Below are 19820 nucleotides of genomic sequence, written 5' to 3'. Positions count from 1 at the left end.
ATGGCTCTATTTTCAAGTTTTTTGCAATCAAAATCATCTAGAAACCCGAGGAATTCTAAATTTTTGAAATTCATTAAGAAATGGCTAAGTTGTGCCATTGCAAACTTGCCGTTACACATTCTTCGGAGGCATCGTATACGGAGTGTTAAGGAGCATTCCAAGAGAATTATGATGAAACTTCAACAAGAAACTGAATTTTAAGAGTGTTCCATGATAACACACAGCATATTAGCTTATTGCGTGCTCTCAACTTAGTGTTCTAAATGCACTTCCACAGTTATTAATTGAGAGTTTTCGATGCCAATACCAATGCATGAATTTGTATATTGTGTGGCAAGCACAATGGTACTCTATGCCCAGGGAAGTCGAGAAAATTTCCAACCCGAAAGATTCACTCGACCGGACCGGGAATCGAACCCGCCGCCTCCGGCTTGGTAATACCGTGCCTTTACTGACTAGGCTATGAGGCCCCACACTATTTAGAAAAAATTAAAATTCAAACTGCTACATCTCGAAAACTTAGCAAAATTTTATGCACATAATTTTTATTTTTATTTTATATTTTGTGTACTTTCATTCTATCAAGCTGAAAAAAATGAGACCAAGTTTTGGGTTTTTTCATAAACCATATAAAAAATTAGAAATAAATAAACCGTTTTTGAGAAAACAGATTTTAAAGGTAAAAAGGTAAATGAATCATTAAACAATGACGATGTTCCTTAATAAGTAAAAAAAATCTCCTTAAAATAGATCGGGTTGCTCATTAAATGATTGATCAAAATACGTTAAAAATCTTAAAATGCTGATGCTGAAATGCTGTATATATTTAAAGTACGCTCCCTAAAATAAAGAAAACTGTACATTAAGCATTTGCACTTTGCACCATTTTGAAGTGTAATTGTACCATATATCATCGGAAAAGCTGCTGTAGAAAGGTTAATAAGTGTGTATTTGTGCATTTGTGCATTTTAACTGAACATTTCAGCTGATTTCATGGTACTTATTAACCTTTCTACAGCAGCTTTTCCGATGATATATGGTACAATTACACTTCAAAATGGTGCAAAGCGGTGCATACTAATGAGCATTTTCAAATGCTTAATGTACAGTTTTTTTTTTCTATTTTAGAGAGCGTACTTTAAATATTTACAGAGCATTTTAAGATTTTTAACGTATTTTGATCAATCATTTAAGGAGCAACCCGAGCTATTTTAAAGAGATTTTTATACTTATTAAGGATAATTTCATCTGTTTTATTGAGCAAAAGTAGGGCTGCCTATTTTAAATGTTTTTATATTATATTTATTTATTTATTTTTACTGTGCATATTTTTACTTAAAATAATTCCAGCCATTACCTACAACATTGAGAAATACACCAAACCGATCGGACGAACAGTTTTCGATCAACAGTTTTTTAAGATAGACTTAGCATTTTCTATGCCCTTTTCAAAAATAAGGCTGGATTAAAAAAATGGAAACCTGAAGATGCAAAACGGCATTTTTGACCATACGAAACGTTTCGGTCAAATTAAAAAAAAATACAAAAATTAATCGTTTTGCGAATTGATATGGAACTGCATTATCTACAAAAAAATATGCAAGCAAGATTGCGTCTGAGCGAATGCTTTTTCAATATTCGATACAACTACAGGTATACTCGATATAACGTAGCTGTCACATTTGACTTCCATCGTCAATCTGTCGCTAATAACAATCGAATCATACAAATTAATATTACCAAAAGATGGGGGATTATCTCATCTGTTCGATGGTGTTATTACTTTGCTTGTTTGAATGATCGTTTGCGAGATATCAACGAAGGAAGTCAAAAGTGACAGCTACGTTATATCTAGGTATAGCTGTATGTGTTTTTTTATATTATAATAGTCACTTTAGCACTCTTGGGCAGAGCATTTTTACTGCAGCGATGTCACCGCTAAATTGTATGAAATATTCTATTGTCACGACATTTTTCCCCATAACATTTTCATGACATTTACCACCTCTGCTCTTGGGTCATTCATCACTTGTACGGAGATGAGATTTGAACTCGGGGCTGTGGCAGTAGAGGTACGGATGTTAACCACTATGCCGGGCCGTCTCCCATAACTTTGTGCAGCAGAGTCAGTGTCCCCAAGGAGTTGGTTAAGATGAAGTGGTATGTTTGTTAAATGATCGAATGTGATGATCGATAATACGTTCCAACAAGTGGAGAAGAAAAGAGCATAAACTTATTAGTTTGAAGCTCTTGGCTCCTTGATATTACGATCGTCCTCCTTTTGAAATAAATTTCACTGACGTAGCATTTGAGAAGGGAGAAACGGATCCAGAAGATGTCACCAGCCATGTTTAAGGTATGGATATAAGTTTTTTTTAATACACTCAATTCAAGAACAACATGTGAAAGGGCATACAAGCTTTTTGTAAACAAACCTTCTTATGCCCTTTTCTCGCCACCCATATCGCACCAGCGCAAACCATCAACATTATCGGGTAGGGAAAGCTTTTCCCTTCCCGATAATGTTGTTGGTTTGCTTGGGCGACCCTCGGTTGGCGAGAAAAGGGCCTACACAGGTTTGTTTACAAAAAGATGGTATGCCCTTTTCACATGTGGCTCTTGAACTCTCAATTCACAATCCCTCCATGTGCAAAATGTGATATATACCATCTGTGCCAGGAGATTTGTAGGGAGCAAAGCTGTTGAGCGCCATTTAATAGAAGGTTACAATGCTGCGCTTGGGCCTATGTATTACAACTGGCATTTGGTTCATCAAATGATGTCAAATTCAGTCTAAGAATAAATTTAAAACTAAATTTGGTGTTGTGATGTCACTAATAATGATTACAAAGGTTGCTATCGATTGGGTTGTTTTAACGGAATATCAAAGGAGCTTCCTGTAATATCACATTGTAAACTAATTTGGCTATCAGTGAGAGCAAACAGAAAACTCAATTTGATGTTAATTTTTCCTGTTAGTAACAAAACAAGTATTCAATTTTATATTCTACTAAGGTAATGAAAACAATACTGTAACAACAAATTTTTGAAGGGCAAATGTAGACAAAAATGAAAACAAAATTTGTTTTCAAATTTGTCAATCGCGTAGACTAAAATCAAAGTATGATTTCAGTATGATGTTGATATGAAAATTTAATTTAGATTTGCTTTGGGAAGTGTGCTTCAAACAAATGTTCCAGCATTTATTCATCAGTAGATGTGTAGTCGTCATTTAATTTTGGAATTTCGTTCGCTTATAAATCTGTTGATTTAGCAAGAATCTTGTATAATCGACTAGCCTCACTCAAAATGGACACATTTGTGCAAAAACTTTTCCAGCTGGATTGCTCAGCAGATCGGAGTGCCTTTTTTTATACCTTGTGAGCTGACCAATCCCAATCCTCTAAGCGACGTCAATTTCAAAACTTTCTACACTATACTGTTTCATGAGGTTAACTAGATCATAGTTTCACCAGAGCGTTCTTCTAGTAGTTTTAACAGACCACAGCTGTCAAACTTCTTCGTATGCTTTCATTGTGCAAGACGTTACCCATGAACTTTAGATGCTAGTAGTTCAAAATAGAGACCCCAGATTGTTGATCGAGGATTTCTAATGCTAAGGTTTGTGAAGAAACATTCAAGTGTTCAAACGTTAATGATCAGATAAAGATTCTTCATCTGATACATGCCAGTTAGCTAGCTAGACTGACTTTTGGTAGAGTTTATCGTAAGCATATCAAAGCTCACTTCTAAAAGCAGGCTCATTCTGCCCGAAAAACATGTTTTTCAGAAATATGAAATCTTCAGATGTTATGATGATATTTTGTATTTGTAAGTGGCAATATGACGTTGCAAATTATGTGTTTAATAACATATAAAGGTTGAATAAGAATATATCTGGACACAATCCGGACACAAATGCTGCTTTTACGGCATTTTTTTTCAAATTTCACTGAATCAACCTAAGAGTGTATAGAGTCACAGTAAGGGGTGTGGATGTCAGGATAAGTTCATTTGTTTACATCATGGCTTCACCGGAGCAACCACGTCGTGGTTCGATCCTGCACGCTCGAAATGAAAATCCCGCTCCTGGCAGTTTTATCTAATTCCTGGGCCCGAAAGGATGTAAAATCAAAAATAAGTCGAAATTCCTCCTTGCAAGCAGTCTGTAGTTGTGGGCTGAAATGCGAAACTTTCGTTACTTCTGGAATCATGAACCAGCAAGTTTACCAAGAGGAGTGCCTACGGAAGAGACTACTGCCTTTTCTGGAGCAGCATGAGGTGGATTGCCTATTCTGGTCGAACTTGGCAAGCTGCCACTGATCAAATTCCACCAAACAGTGATACAGCGAAAATGGCGTCACAGTGGTTCCCAAGGAGACGAGGAATGAATGTTCTCGGGAGGAATTAATTTTATCAAGCCTGCCTAAAGGACACGCACGCAGCTCTACAGTAAATTTAGGTCAACTATGAAACCAAGGAACATATGTGATGATTTACAGCTGCTCAAAGCCAAAAACTTCCTGTTCCTAAAACGGCCCTGAAGATAAGATCGTTACAAACATTCATTCAACTTTGTGGAATTTCAAAACTAAACGCTTTACACGGTCAATCAACTTTTATAAGCTCTTTCTGCCAACTTTCTCGCATGGTTTACGTCACACACAGCCGACATCCAAAAATTGGCGAAGATATACTGTCGTCGACTTTTATCTGATTAAATACCAGCCGCCACCGCCACCGTATTTCTCGACGAAAGCCCCACATGTCTTCATTAATCATCGTTGCTATCCCCGATGATCATCGCTAAAATTAGGTAAACATGACGAAAACATGACGAACCCGTTTAAAACGTATCGCCATATTAAGTGTTCGGCACCAACAAAAAAACTCTCACTTTCGCGCCACTCGATGTCACGCCCGTCGCGTCTCGCTCTCGAATCTGTGTCGGTTCTGTTTCATTAACCTGAATGGGAGAGTTCTTGATCCACCACCGTGCCATCCACGTGCATTTAGGTACACGCATCAAACAGTTCAGCTACAAATCTGCAGCAGTAGCCAAACAAACCCTGCCCTTCCACCCCCTGGTTCTCATACTGCAATGGCTGCAAATAAGCGATACGCAACAAACTAGCCGATCACCTCCATTCCCACCCACCCCCACAGAAGTCATCTCCAATATGCAAATAATAGCAAACATCCGTTCCGATGCTTATGGCTATATTTAGTTAGCACTTTTTTCCCCTCTCGGCCGATGTATTATAGATGATTTAACAGCAGCAGAACAATTGTTCGATCCAATTGTGTTAATAGCTCCTCTAGCACCCGGTGTGGATGGCAGGCAGCAGATATTATTGCATAATATGTACTATAGCGTACTCTGCGAGGGTACCAAGAAAGTATACACAAGTCTTACACGCGAACGATTGTCCATCAGGTCCGGATCCGGCAGCAAGTGCAAGTGAAGTATTACGAAATGTACGTTCCTGATAGTATTTCCCAGGGCGAGAAGAATATGCACATTCTTACACGCGACCTCTGGGGGTGCCCCGCGCGTCACTGTCTAACGGCTATCCATGTCACCGGGACACCAGCAGTACCAGACATGAAGGTAGGGGTAGACGGGGCAAGATCGCCACCCGGAGCGAGATGAGCACTAGGGTACTTGAGTTTGTAAAAAAAAGTGATGAATTTCTGATAGGCCATCCTCTAGTTCGATTCATAGTCTCAAAATATGAGCCTGTGCAAAAAATGGTTAAGATTGATTAAGGTTTAGAGGTCGCGTAAATGATTTGAAATTTGTATGGGAATTACTATGGAAAAAATTCTTGCATCACTTATATCGTTCTAAATTTGCTTCTACAAGCCCAAATGTTGGAAAAATTTAATATGTTGTTCCTATGGCATTGAATAAAAAGTCTTTTATTTTAACGATCAGTTTTACAGCATATCAAGAAAGATAGAAATGCGGAAAAATTACGAAATAGGGTAAATTAACAGATGAATATGTGCAAGGCCAAGCGCCAATTTCATCACAACAGCAACATGCTTGTTAATCATTGTCATGACAACCACATACTATTGTTTTTACAATGTTTGGACGACTTCAACCAAAGTTAGAGTAATGTGAGTGAAAATCAATCATTTCCCAATTCACCGATTATTGATGAAAATTTCAAATCATTTGCGTAATCTCTAAACCTTCATCAATCATTACCATTTTTTTTCACCGGCTCATATTTTGAGACTGTGAATCGGACTGGCCTATCAGAAATGCATCACTTTTTTCAAAATGAAACACCCTTAAAGTTTACATAGAAAATCTTAAATTTTTTAGAAACTGCACAGTCGTACCTTTCAACAATGATACTAAGATGCAATGTTCCTGTAAGAAATTGATGAAAATTTTCCTCTCTTTGTAATAAGGGCTATTTATAAACTACGAAGACCTATTTTTAGAGGTTTTATATCCCCCTCCCTTGCCGTCACCGGTGCACAGTGGTGTCAAGGGTATCAAAACACGCGCTTTTTTATTTACGCTGAAATGATTGAGTAAAGGTACTAGGTGTCTTCTAAGAAGTTTCTCGGGTTACAACACTCCTTCTTATGGTAAAAAAAATTAAAGATTAATCCACTTAAAAGTGAGAGGCAAATTATTTTTTTTAATATGATGAGATACAAAATAATTGTGCTGGGCAAAGCTGTAGAAAACGTTACTGTGAACAACTTTGCTCAATACTATAACTTTCTAGCTCTTATAGCTGCTGACATATAAAGGTTTTTTTTTGTGGAGACATCGTTAAAATCAGTTTTGTATTTGACACGAGTGGCACGAAAATTTTAAAAATCTCAAGAATTATAAAATGTTGGTCTTTAAATGGAAAAATTATCAAGATTTCAATATTGGATAATAAATTGAAAAGCTACGAAACATAGAAACATAAATTGGATTATAAATTTTGATATAAATGTTCCATCTTTAAACTTAAATCCTGACCATAATTAAATTCTCGGGATCCCGAACCACAAAAATTCAATTTTTTATCTTCTTTTAGAAGCAAATAAATCAAATTAAATATTAGAACATGCACGTAAGTGGTACAAGTCTTAGACCTTTGTTATTGGGGAGGGCAAAGCTCTAGGATACGTTTGGTAAACGTTGCTGGCAGATTTTATAATAGCAATGGGGATAGAACAAAGGCATAGTGAATAATTGCAAGGAGGATGAACCTAGGATTGAACTCGCGACCTTCTGCTCCGTTAGCAGAAACGGTTACCACTAAGCAACTGAACCCGTCATAAAATATTAGAAGCTTTTCCACTTCACAAATCCTGAAATAATTTACGCAACATTCGAGGAAATTTAAATTAATTATCAGTCAAACCTATTTCTACGCGCAAAAGTCGCAGTTTTATGAGATTATCGTTCAAAAATAAACGTTTACAGCTTTTATTCAAACAAAGAAAAATCATATAATATTCATTATCATGCTATCAACCCAACAACAAATTTAAAATCCTGAAAAAAATAGATGCTATAAAATTTTAACATTTAAACTCCTCTCTACATTCCAGATTGCTTCGAGCGGATAGCATTAGGTGCCATGCTGCCATTTGAGAAAACGTTTCGAAACTCCGACACCAATTCGTTGAAAATCTGCGAAACCCTCTGCCTCAACGACAAGGAATGCCAAACATTCTCTTTTGGGTATGAATGAATCTCCTTGTCTATCTTTCCTAATATTAACATTGGATCGACATTCTTCCTCTAATGTAGCATTTCTGGACGAGGAAATGGAACCTGTCAGCTATCAGCCAATATAATCGATGCAACCAACTCTCGACCAGTCGGTACCATTTTCGATCCGGACTTTGATCTCTATGCACGAAAGTACAACTGTTTTTTAGAGACGGGTGGGCCTTCGAATCCTCCGCCGCGGCCCGGAGGTAAGTTTCAGTGTTTTTGTCTGTATTAGATCCGCTGGTTAATCAAAAACTTCTCTTTTAGGCCTGGGTAGTTTCCCAGCGAATGAACTACCACCCGGTGGAACGCAACGGCCTTCATCTTCGTTTCCTCCGTCTGGGTCGCCCGTTCGACCCGGGTCACCAGTCTTCACCCCTGCCGGTACTACCGCTACGGGTGATCCAATTTCTACCACCAACGGTGGAGGATTCCCGGATGCACGACCAACCAGTGAATATCCCGGTACATTCTCAACCAGCATCGGCACAACCTACGGCGGACAATCTACCGGTGAAACGGTTCAAGAAACAACCGCTCCAGATGAAGAGTACTACACAACAAACGAGCAACCTTCGTCGACCTTAACTGGCCATTACTCTCCACCTACCAGTACTGCTTCGGGGCATCAAATTACCACCGGCGGAGATCGGGCGCCACCGAACCAACCACCGTCAACCATGCCGGCTGAATCACCCACAAAGTACCCACTAGATCTCAGACCTCAAAGCTACCCGGGAACTAGTCCTGCCCGACCGGTCAACTACCCCAACTACCAATATCCAATGCTCTACGAAACGAATTACCCGATGCCCAACAATAACGAACGACTACCGGATGTCTACGCACAGAACATTCCGTCACTCGATAACAACTACCTTCGACCGGAATACGCGGGATACTTTGGCCATCGGCCATCAGGTCCATCTGCCCCGACGGGAAACATGAAACCAGTAGATAACACCATCTCCAACTACGGAGGCACTGGACCTCAACGACCGGTAGAAAATAAACCCTCCGGCTACGGAGGAGGCCCTCTTCGACCATCCGGTTCAGGATCCGGACCCAGCTCTTCGGGACACTTTGTCACACGCCCACCCCCAGTAGGACCATCCGGATCAGATGGTTACAAAGTAACGGAGGAGCATGACCTACATCCGACCAAGTTCCGACGTGAGTACTTATTTCGTAATCAAAACCCATCCCGTATGAGTGACCACACGGGCAATACTAATGATGTGCGTTTATAATCGAATTTATACGCGTCGCGGCAGCAGCGTGTGGCCTATTGCATCACTGCTCCATTGCGGTTGTTCCAGTGGGTAATTAAATTCTTTCTATTGAAACCATGCGGTGAAAACTACGATCACTACACGCACCCTACCCTACCGAGAATGACAATAATAGTGCGAGGTACACCTCACACACGACTCAACGGTCAATGATTCTTCTGCTGACTGCACAACATCGATGCACACACATCGAGATTCTATAGAGTGCAGTGTGGAGGGAGCATTCTTTGTTTAGCGGTTGGCAGAGCTGTCAATTTCAATGTCAGATGGTTGAATGGGGTTTAGCGTTGCCATCAAGTGGCTGTTCGATTTTCGAAAACACCGTTCTGGCTGTTGACCAGGTCATTGGCGCTGCGTCATGATCCCGTCGTCAACGGTTGCGACGATGGTGAAGCTTACTGCTACAAACGAGGTGTTAATTTGCACTAAGCAGGTGCTGGATTTGTTTATGATGCAGCACAATTTTAGCAAATTTATAGGATACAATTATAAAGGCACTAGAAGATGGGGTGGGGTTGACGAGTTCGGTTTTGACGTAGGACTACGTCTTTGATTTCTATATGGGGGTACACTTTGTGAAAACCGAAAATGGAACATGTAACAAATTTAGAAAGATTTTGAACGTTAATAACTCACCGGCCCCTGGTTCAATTTCAATAATTTTATCACCAATCGATCAGAGATATGGCCACGCATCGATAAAAATGCTTTCGAATGTTGATTTTCAACAAATAACTATTGAAACACTGGTAAATGTCCAGCATTGTCCAAAAGCGTCGAATTAACTAACAAATCCACCAATTACCTAAATGCATATGCTGCTTCCCCGACACAGTCGTCATAGAGTAGTAAGTAGACGAAACAAGTCGAAGTGGCATTCGCCTCCGATCCTCGGGCGCGTGCGAATAGGGAGGATGGAATTGCGTAATATTTTGCACACTCATCGCCATATTCAGAACCAAACGCAAATTCTTCGAGATAACCACCATCCGTCGTCTGACTCGCCGTGGCGGTGTCTGACGTATCTCCGGTCTGATTTACGAGAGTGCTGAAGGTGTTCCTGAAAAATGGGATCCGTGATGCTGTCACCTACACTAAACATGCCAAGCGTAAGCTGCCATGGATGTCATCTACGTTTTGAAGACGCACAGAGACGCACTCTGTTTGGTTTCGGAGGTTAAATCATCACCAACTTTGGCAACAAAAGGGCTCTTCTCAGGGCCACCAAGCTTATTACAGTAAAGAGTAGGAATAGAATTCATCTGCCTGTTTGTCCATATTCAGAACCAACGATCACACAAAATGCTCATGTAATCAAACTGGAAGCAGGGGTACAAATTATTTTGATCAACCTTGATCAACTTTGAATCGCCACGGCCGGATATTTTCGATGGAAGAAGCAACAATCAAGCTTCTAATTCGACGAAGACGGCAGGAAACATTTTTGAAGCCAAATTATTAACGAAAGAGTGAGAGTCGATGAAGAGAATCGATCAATGTAGATAGAACTTATTGAAAAGTGACGCGAGATTTGTTTTCCGTGCTGAGCACCAATGCTACCGACGCCAGGGAGGCAGCTCCCACACCTGGACCCTACCAATCAACCCATCAACTCAACCGGGGACCAACGGCTTTACTTCCCGAAGGAAGGCGTGATCAGAGATGTTTTGCCTTAGAACATGCCGGTGGCACCGACTGAGATTGGACCCAGGCCTGCTGGGGTGAGAGGTAATCACGCTAACCACCGGCGCCGATATCTTTCAATGTGATATCAGATTGACCCAAATTTGAGTTTAGGTATCACAGAAATAAGAAATAAAGTGCAGGAACTCAGCGATGAGTAAATTTGCCTCATTTTTTTTTTTTATATTAAAATTTGCCTCATGTTTTCCCAGGTTTTTCCAGGATTTTCCAGGGAAAAATTCCCGAATTTCAGAAAAGTAAAGATTGGATTCACTCAGTCTATTGGTACTACTTCGAGACTGAATAAAATTTTCGTCGATTTCCCCATTTTCTGGCAGATTTTTTAGGTTTTCCAAAGGAAACCATGAGACAAATGTACTCATCGCTGAGTTCCTGCACTTTTGGCGATTTTGAGTTAACTAAACTCAAATTTGGGTCGTTCTCATGTGCCGTGTACGCAAAAGGAAAAGAGTCAGTGTCGCTACTTGATAGCAAACTACTCATAATGGGAGGAGTCTTTGTAGCTTTTATACCACTTGGTTGCACATCATTCTGCTTTAACATGAAAAGATATAAAAGAGCGCTGCTATAAAGCATTAGCTCATGGGGCCAAACATATTGTGCTTGATCGTCAAGCAGTATAGTTCGGTCTTTGCTCGCTTTGTCGAGTTGTTCGATAAATCTATAGTTTGTTACAAACGTTTGCAGATATACTGCACGTCGCGTCGTCAGTAGTGTCGGTCGCATCGCGTGATGGGAAGACAGCGCTCTCGGAGCCGACTTCGTGAACAAGCGGAGAAGAAGAACTGTGGTGAGGGTAGCTCGGTACCTACCTCAAATAGGTACGCTACTCTGCCCACCGATTTGGAAATACCAACCCAGTCCCTGTGAAGCGGACGAAAAAGAGGAAGAAGAACCAAGGTCAGTCCGATGGTACGAGCGGACGCGACGATGTTACCGCGACGAACGCCAGCGACATCGGTGATTTCGGCGACGCCGTCGAAACCGAGAATTCTGCCGGCCCGAGTGCGGCGAAAATCAAGCTTCCTCCACTTATGGTGAAGGTAGTGCCACTCAAGACGCTCATTGACGATTTCGCATCGCTGGGCATCGCAGCTGAGTACAAGATCAGCAGGATCGGCACTAAGGTGATGCTCCGGACGAAAGCGGAATACGAAATCGCAGTCAAATTCCTGAAGGATTCCAATGCGGAATACTTCACGCACGACATCCCCGGTGAAAAGCCCTTCAAGGTAGTCATCAGGGGTCTACCGGATGTTGATCCCAAGGCGATCGAAAAAGAACTCAAGGACCGGTACAAGCTGGCCCCAATCGCTGTCTTTCGGATGACGAGGCGAGACGAAAACGTGAAGACGTACCCGGATTGTCTTTTCCTGGTGCACTTCCAGAAGGGAACGGTGACGCTGAATGCGCTGCAGGCTATCCGCTCAATCTACTCCATAATCGTACGATGGGAGCCATACCGTGGAGGTCATCGCGATGTGACCCAATGCCAACGATGTCTAAACTTTGGACACGGCACTCGCAACTGCAACATCAAGCCACGCTGTAGCAACTGCGCTCAAGAACACGCCACTTCCAACTGCCCTGCGGATGGAGCCGTGGCGTTAAAATGCGCCAACTGTGGTGGTGCTCATCAAGGTTCCGACAGACAGTGCTCCAAACGCGAGGACTTCAAACGCATCCGAAAACAGGCGGCAACTAACAACCAACCAGGACGCAAGAAGGACAAAGTCCCGGCATTTCGGACGGAGGATTTCCCGCCCCTTCGTGCTCCTCAGCAAAGGCAAGTGAATTCACGGGTGCATTCCGCTCAAGCAACTTCCGGTGATTCTGCTGGCCAAAGCTCTCCATCCCCCCCTGGATTCTGGAGACAACCAACAGCGCAAAACAACAACCCCGATCTGTTCTCAGCGGATGAACTGATGGAAATCTTCGTCAACATGTCCGGTGCTCTTCGTAAGGCCGCAATAAGCCCGAACAGATCCAAGTGCTCGGTAAGTTCATCATCCAGTATGGCGTCTAAACCGCTAAGTATCGTCACCTGGAATGCTTGCTCTGTAAGAGCAAAAGAGATTGAGCTTGCCGACTTCCTCCGCAAGCACAGCATCGACGTGGGCCTTCTAACCGAGACCCATCTAAAGTCCGGTGACAGCTTCTGGTTGCCTGACCACAACATTATCCGGCTTGATCGCACCAGCTCCAGGGGGGGTGGTGTTGCGGTCGTCGTCAAGAAAGGAATAAAATACCACACTCTGTCCCATATCCGCACCACTATCATCGAGGCCCTTGGTGTGGAGGTGGAGTCGTCGACTGGATACGTCCAGTTCATCGCCGTCTACTGCCCTCGACAGTGTGCCGCCAGCAGTGGACTAGCGGCTAAATTCAAGAAGGACCTGTCCACCATCACCCGTACCGGTTCCCGCTTCGTAGTTGGAGGAGATCTGAATGCTCGCCATGAGGCCTGGCGGAACTACCAGCAGAACCAGAACGGTCGTCTCCTGTTCGACCACTCACAGCATGGGCTGTACTCCGTTTGGTTTTCGGATGAGCCAACATTTATCTCACCGGCGGGCAACCCATCGACACTAGACCTGTTCCTGACAAATATCGGCTTGTCCAAGCCGGTAGCCTTGAACGAACTCAGTTCCGACCACCAACCGGTGGTGTCTGAGCTGGGCTGCAACGTGGCTCCTGCTTCAAGCCTGCGCAAGGACTATCATCGCGTAAACTGGGCCCAGTTTGGACGCGTGGTAGACAGGCACATCATCGACAACCCGCCGCTTGACACCGTGGAGGACATCGACCGAGCGTTGGAGGGACTCCACCAAGCCATAACCGTGGCTGACGAGGCGTGCGTCCGACGAGTTCCTGTGAGGGGTAAGTTTATTGCTATTGATTCCCACACCCAACTCTTAATTCGCCTGAGAAATGTTCGTAGACGCCAGTTTCAGAGGACTGGAGATCAAGCGATGAAACGTGAAATGGCCGATCTGAACAAGGAGATTGCTTCCAGAATGGTCTCACTCCGGAACGAAAGCTTCGGGCGGCTTGTCCAGAATCTGGACGACCGCTCCAGACCATTCTGGAAAGTTGCCAAGGTCTTAAAGACGCACCCTAAACCCATTCCGCCACTAAAAGATGAAAATGATGACGATCGGCTCATAATCACCCCTCAGGAGAAAGCAAATGCGATTGGTGAGCATATTGCCAAATCGCACTTGCTTGGCTCCAACATCCAAAGTCCGCTCGAAGTTCAGGTTGAGCAATGCGTACTCAACTTTGATTCCTCCCCTTGTGCCATCCCTCCGGAGGATAGAATCACAGTGGAACAGATTTGCTCAGCGCTGAAATGCACCAAAAACATGAAGGCCCCCGGGTTTGACGGAATATTCAACCTAGTGTTGAAAAATCTCAGCATGAAGGTTCACTCTCTGCTGGCTGCTGTCTTCAACAGATGCTTGGAACTGCACTACTTTCCAAGCATCTGGAAGACAGCGAAAATCATACCTATCCGCAAACCCGGGAAGGACCCAACGCTAGCTTCAAGCTACAGACCAATCAGCCTCCTTTCAGCGCTGAGCAAATTGTTCGAGAAACTCATTCTCAATCGTTTGCTCAAGTTTGTCGAGGAAAATAACATTCTCCTTCCGGAACAGTTTGGGTTCAGAAAGGGGCACTCCACCAATCACCAGCTAGTGCGGGTGATGAATAACATCCGAAGTAACAAAGCTGTATCCAAGTCCACAGCCATGGCCTTGTTAGACGTTGAGAAAGCGTTTGATAATGTCTGGCACAATGGGCTTGTATACAAGCTCTGTAACTTCAACTTTCCATTACATCTGGTTAAAATCACCCGTAGCTACCTCCAGCAAAGGTCGTTTAAGGTATCGTTGAATGGTTGTCTTTCAGACACGTTTTCCATCCCTGCAGGAGTCCCGCAAGGCAGTCTGCTGGGCCCCTTGCTCTACAGCATTTACACTTCCGACATTCCTCCCCTTGGAGACGGTTGCGTGTTTTTCCTGTTCGCAGATGATACCGCAATAGCCGTCAAAGGAAGGATGCCTCGCGAAATAACGAACAAACTTCAACGATGCCTTAACGCCTTTGCTGATTATGCCACCACGTGGAAAATCAAAATCAATGCTTCCAAAACACAAACAATCATGTTCCTCCATCGACAATCACCCAAACTAAAACCGGCTCCCTCTTGTACTGTAATCATGGATGGCACAAGGGTTGAGTGGTCCGCCGAAGTAACCTATCTCGGGATGTTGTTTGACGAAAAGCTTCTATTCCGCTCGCATGTAGAGAAAACCGTAGTCAAGTGTTCCGCCTTGGTTAGGTGTCTGTATCCGCTGATTTGCCGCAGATCCCGCCTCTCAAGGGTGAACAAACTGGCCGTCTACAAACAAATCGTAGCACCTGCGATCCTCTACGCAGCTCCGGTGTGGGAATCATGTGCACAGACTCACAGGAACAAAATTCAGGTCGCTCAGAATAGAGTGCTGAGGATGGTTCTTGATCGTCCTTTCGACACTAGAATAACAAATTTACATGAAGAGGCAGGCATTGCCAAAATAGATTCCAGAATTAACGAAATTAAGACTAAATTTGCACAAAAATGTCATTTATCAGAACATGCTTTGATAAGCAATTTGTATATAGTAGGTTAGGTGTACATAGTAGTTGTAGGTTAGTTGTAGTTGTAAATAGTAGTTATAAGTAGTCTCCCTTTTCCAATTCAAATCAAACCAATCCCACCAAGGTGGTCATAATTTAAAATAGGCCTGATAGGACTAGGAACTGTAAATAATAATTAAAATCTCAAATGTACCAAAGTTGAAAAGACGCATCTGTGTCACTTAACAAATTCATACATGTAAACCACACAATCACAAGAAATAAAGATCATTTAAATGGCAAAAAAAAAAGCATTAGCTCATTTTTGCTTCGGACGGCGTGGTGAACAGCAAAGTTCTTCGAGATAACCGCCATCGGTCGTCTGGCTCGCCGTGGTGGTGTCAAACGTATCTCCGGTCTGATCTACGAGATGTGCTGAAAGTGTTCCTGGAAAATGAGGTATGTGATGCTGTCACCTACACTAAACACGCCAAGCGTAAGTGGCCATGGATGTCCTCTTCAATAAAACGGCCCTTTTCAGGGCATCAAGCTGACATCAGTAAAGAGTTGGAATAGAATTTATCGGTGCTTGTTTGTTCATATTCAGAACCACAAGCCCCCAACGACCACACAAAATGCTCTCCAGAGTTGTAATCTTGTAACCAAACTTGGAAGCAGGGGTGCAAGTGATTTTGATTGATTATTTTAATCAACTTTCTCTTAGGAAAAAAATACTACAAATTTGGTACGCCTTCAATTAAGAAAAGGGAAAGAGTTGAGATAATAGATAATTGATCTATTAAAAGAACTAAATGCTCTTCACATTTATTCCGTCCACTAGCGGTCCTACGTCAAGCTTCCGTTCGTGCCCCTAGGCACAGACCCTTCTACTTTTTCGATCAAGGTTCTTATTAGATTAGAAATTATCTCAATTTTGTTTGATTGCGCTAGCTATATAATTTCATTACGACGATCAACGATCAACTTGAGCTGATGAAAATTTCTTCTTCACTATTCACTGCACACCGTATGAAAAAAAAACATGTAAATTTCTGCGATACATAGTGCACACGTTATTAACGCTAGATTTGAAGTAATTCTACACGATATTTCATGTAAATTTAAGCGCAATATCGCATTAATCAACAATATTGTATACAAGCTTGTATTTCGATGTTAACTTATGTCAACTTTAGCTCAAATTTAAACGAGCGCAAAATTTACGCGGCAGTTAAAATTCAGATTATTGGCTGATATGTAACTTTAAAGTATAATTGTACTTGCCACACAATTATACTAATGCAAAAATGGTACAGGCATCGAAAGCTCTCAATTAATAACTCTGGAAGTGCATCTAAAGTCTGTTCCATTTAGAATTTGGCCGCACAAAATAGGCCATTTCTTCAGAGGAAATAAAGTACAATAACGCTAAAGGTATCAATTTGTAGGATTTTTATTTAACTTTAAGTGAAAAATACAACAAAAATTATTCATCAGCTTTATGGAAAAAAAAATGAACTTTTCGCGGAATACCTCTCATCATGTCTTGCACAGTAGTACTGTCAACCTCATCTACCATCCTTTTCCACCACTTCTCCAAACCAGACGGTGTTTTGATTGTTTTGCCACATTTCGTCAATTTGCGCTAGATAGTTGCCCAAAATTTTTCAATAGGACGAAAATCTGGACAATTTGGTGCATTTATACTTTTCTCAATAAAATCTACATTATTCTGCTTATACCAATCTATGACATCGCGGATGTAATGGCAGCTGGCTAAGTCAGGCCAGAACTTTACGGAACCTTCGTGTGATTGAATGAACGACAACATTATGTTCTGGAAACACTCCTCCTTGTAATGTTGTCCATTCATAGTCGTTCCATACCTTTTTTTCGGCAACTGCAGATGCCTTGCCAAATCCTCAAGCGAATTTATCTGCAAAGGCAAATTTGAATTTATCCGGAGCATCCCCCTTACGTTTAGCAAAGTAAAATTTTTGGCCCGGGATTTGTCCAAAGCCCATTTTTACGTAAGTTTCATCGTCCTTCAAAATGTGAGTATGCAGAATTTTTTCACGTCTGTCACGTTCTTCTTCTTCTTATTCGCATTTCAAGCTTATTGCTTAGCGCATATTAGCTTATTGCGTGCTCTCACAACTTAGTGTTCTAAATGCACTTCCACAGTTATTAATTGAGAGTTTTCGATGCCAATACCAATGCATGAATTTGTATATTGTGTGGCAAGCACAATGATACTCTATGCCCAGGGAAGTCGAGAAAATTTCCAACCCGAAAGATTCCCTCGACCGGACCGGGAATCGAACCCGCCGCCTCCGGCTTGGTAATACCGTACCTTTACTGACTAGGCTATGAGGCCCACGTTCCATCTTCGATAACTTTTGAACAAGTATATGATTCCTGATAAAATTATCACTGCTAAATAAACAATCCTTCCGGATCAAAACGCTGTCAATAGTTTCTTTCTACGACAGGCGCTACAGTATTTAAAAAGAAGTGGTTAAATACTAACTGAAACAGACTTTAGCACACTAAGTTGAGAGCACGCAATAAGCTAATATGCGATAAGCAATAAGCTTGAAATGCGAAGAAGAAGAAGAGCTTAAAGCCCCTTTTGGTAAAATGCTTCTTTAATTCATTTGAATTTGTTAATTTTCTCCACTCAGAAGAAAGCTTCTAGATCAGTACATATTGGAATAGAACAGTGTTTCTCAATCTATGTATCGTGACCCACAGGTGCACAATGTCTCTAAACCTAAAAAATCAAGTAGGATGTTTTATTTTTCATATATTTATCTCATATTATCTATACTTTTACTAAGATTTTGTAATATAGTAATATAGTTGGAATAGTAGTATTATAGCTTTTGCTGTAATATTTAGACGTTTGGTGTCTTTGGCGTCTTAATTTATTTAGAAGAAAAATAACATTTTTAATTTTGAAAATAAAAACACATGTTGAACAAAGTTGTAGCTGACTTAATTTCAAGCAAATTTATGAAATAAAACTCTATCTCTTAACGTTCTCATTTTAGATTAGTTTTTCAGAATTGAATTAGGGTGTACCTGAAAATGTAGTTGTTTAGCTCTAAACTTTGTGTTTCAAATTTCGCGTTGGAAGTCGTCATAAAGAAACTTTTAGGACTTGTTATAATACCTATTGGTATCAAATAAAGATAATTGTTTCTTAAAGATCCTATGATATTAGAGATTTCGTTTATAAAATATATATTACTCAGCATAGGGCAAATGCAAATGTTCAAGCTTTAAACGCTGGCACAACTGAAATTCATTTTTTAGAATATAATTGGGAATAACGTATCCTGAAAAGAGATACAGACAGTTGTTCTATATTCAAAACATGCGTCTTAAGAAGTTTCAAAATTGTCTTGAAGATGAATTTCATGAAAGATTTAAAGTAAAGAAGCTACAGGCATGTGCATAAGAGTGTTTCAAAATAGGTCAATCCTGGAATTTCAAACTGGAATGGTAGTTTGGGGGGTCAGAAACACCTTGCCAAAATTTGAAGTTGCTCAAATGGCTTGAAGTTTGTATGGGGAAAATCGACAAAATGTATGGGGAACGCGCATAGGTTGCGCTGTAGCTAGTCAATTTGCTTTGTATACAAAATGTAGATCCTTTGGAGTATTGGGAACATTTTGGTTGAAGACCGGATGTGAATCCGAGCTAACCCCGAAAAGTTATTAGCGTTTCAAATAAACACCACCTGCTTTACTTTTGCGGAGGGTCGGACGTAAAATGGTGATTGTTGACATATAAGCTGGTCATTGGCACCCAGTAGCTACCAGATGATCTGCCAGTAGATCCGAAACATCCGTAAAATTGATTGCTCTGTAAATTTGATCAAAATATGCCTTGTTTTAAGGCTGCAACTATATGAAATGTAGTTAAATTATGATTTGTTTATATATTAGCTGAACATTGGCTCCAAATAGTCACAAGATGGTCCACCGGAAGATGCGGAACATCCCTAAAATGTATTGCTTCGTAAATTAGATCAAAGTAGGCCTTGACTTATCTCTGCATTTATATGCGATGTGGGAAAATGGTGTTTGAGCAGGTCATTGGCTCAAAGTGTTCACCAGATGGTCCGCCGGAAGATTCCGAACATTCGTAAAATTGATTGTTGTGCAAATTGATCAAAGTAAGCCTTGATTTGTGAAGCTATATGAAATGTACTAAACTGGTGATTTTTTAATATATTAACTGGTGAACGGCTCCGAATAATCACCATATGATCCGCCAGAAGATTCGGCACATCTGTGAAATTGATTGCTATGTACATTTGATCAAAGTACACAGAAAAAAATTCTGAATTTTAATTATAGCGTAAAATCTCCTATGAGCTATGCTTGGCATAAACAGCGATATCGTTTACAAGCTTGCATATAACGGCGCCGGTGGTGTAGTGGTAAGCGTGA

General features: G+C 41.4%; 1 protein-coding gene across 1 annotated transcript in view; it reads left to right on the top strand.

The window, feature by feature from the left end:
* The window catches only part of LOC135703711 (uncharacterized), a 70954-nt gene that overhangs the window by 6830 nt on the left and 44304 nt on the right, over positions 1-19820 (top strand). Inside the window, exons 2-4 of the mRNA XM_065224995.1 lie at positions 7576-7708; positions 7778-7947; positions 8009-8914. Of these exons, the coding sequence (XP_065081067.1) occupies positions 7576-7708; positions 7778-7947; positions 8009-8914 (1209 nt within the window). The remainder of the gene's footprint in view (positions 1-7575; positions 7709-7777; positions 7948-8008; positions 8915-19820) is intronic.

This window comes from Ochlerotatus camptorhynchus, unplaced genomic scaffold (assembly GCF_037179485.1).
Source record: "Ochlerotatus camptorhynchus isolate MF236.1 unplaced genomic scaffold, CSIRO-AGI_Acam_v1.1 ptg000220l, whole genome shotgun sequence".
NCBI lineage: Eukaryota > Metazoa > Arthropoda > Insecta > Diptera > Culicidae > Ochlerotatus > Ochlerotatus camptorhynchus.
This window is presented reverse-complemented; position numbering and strand designations above follow the sequence as displayed.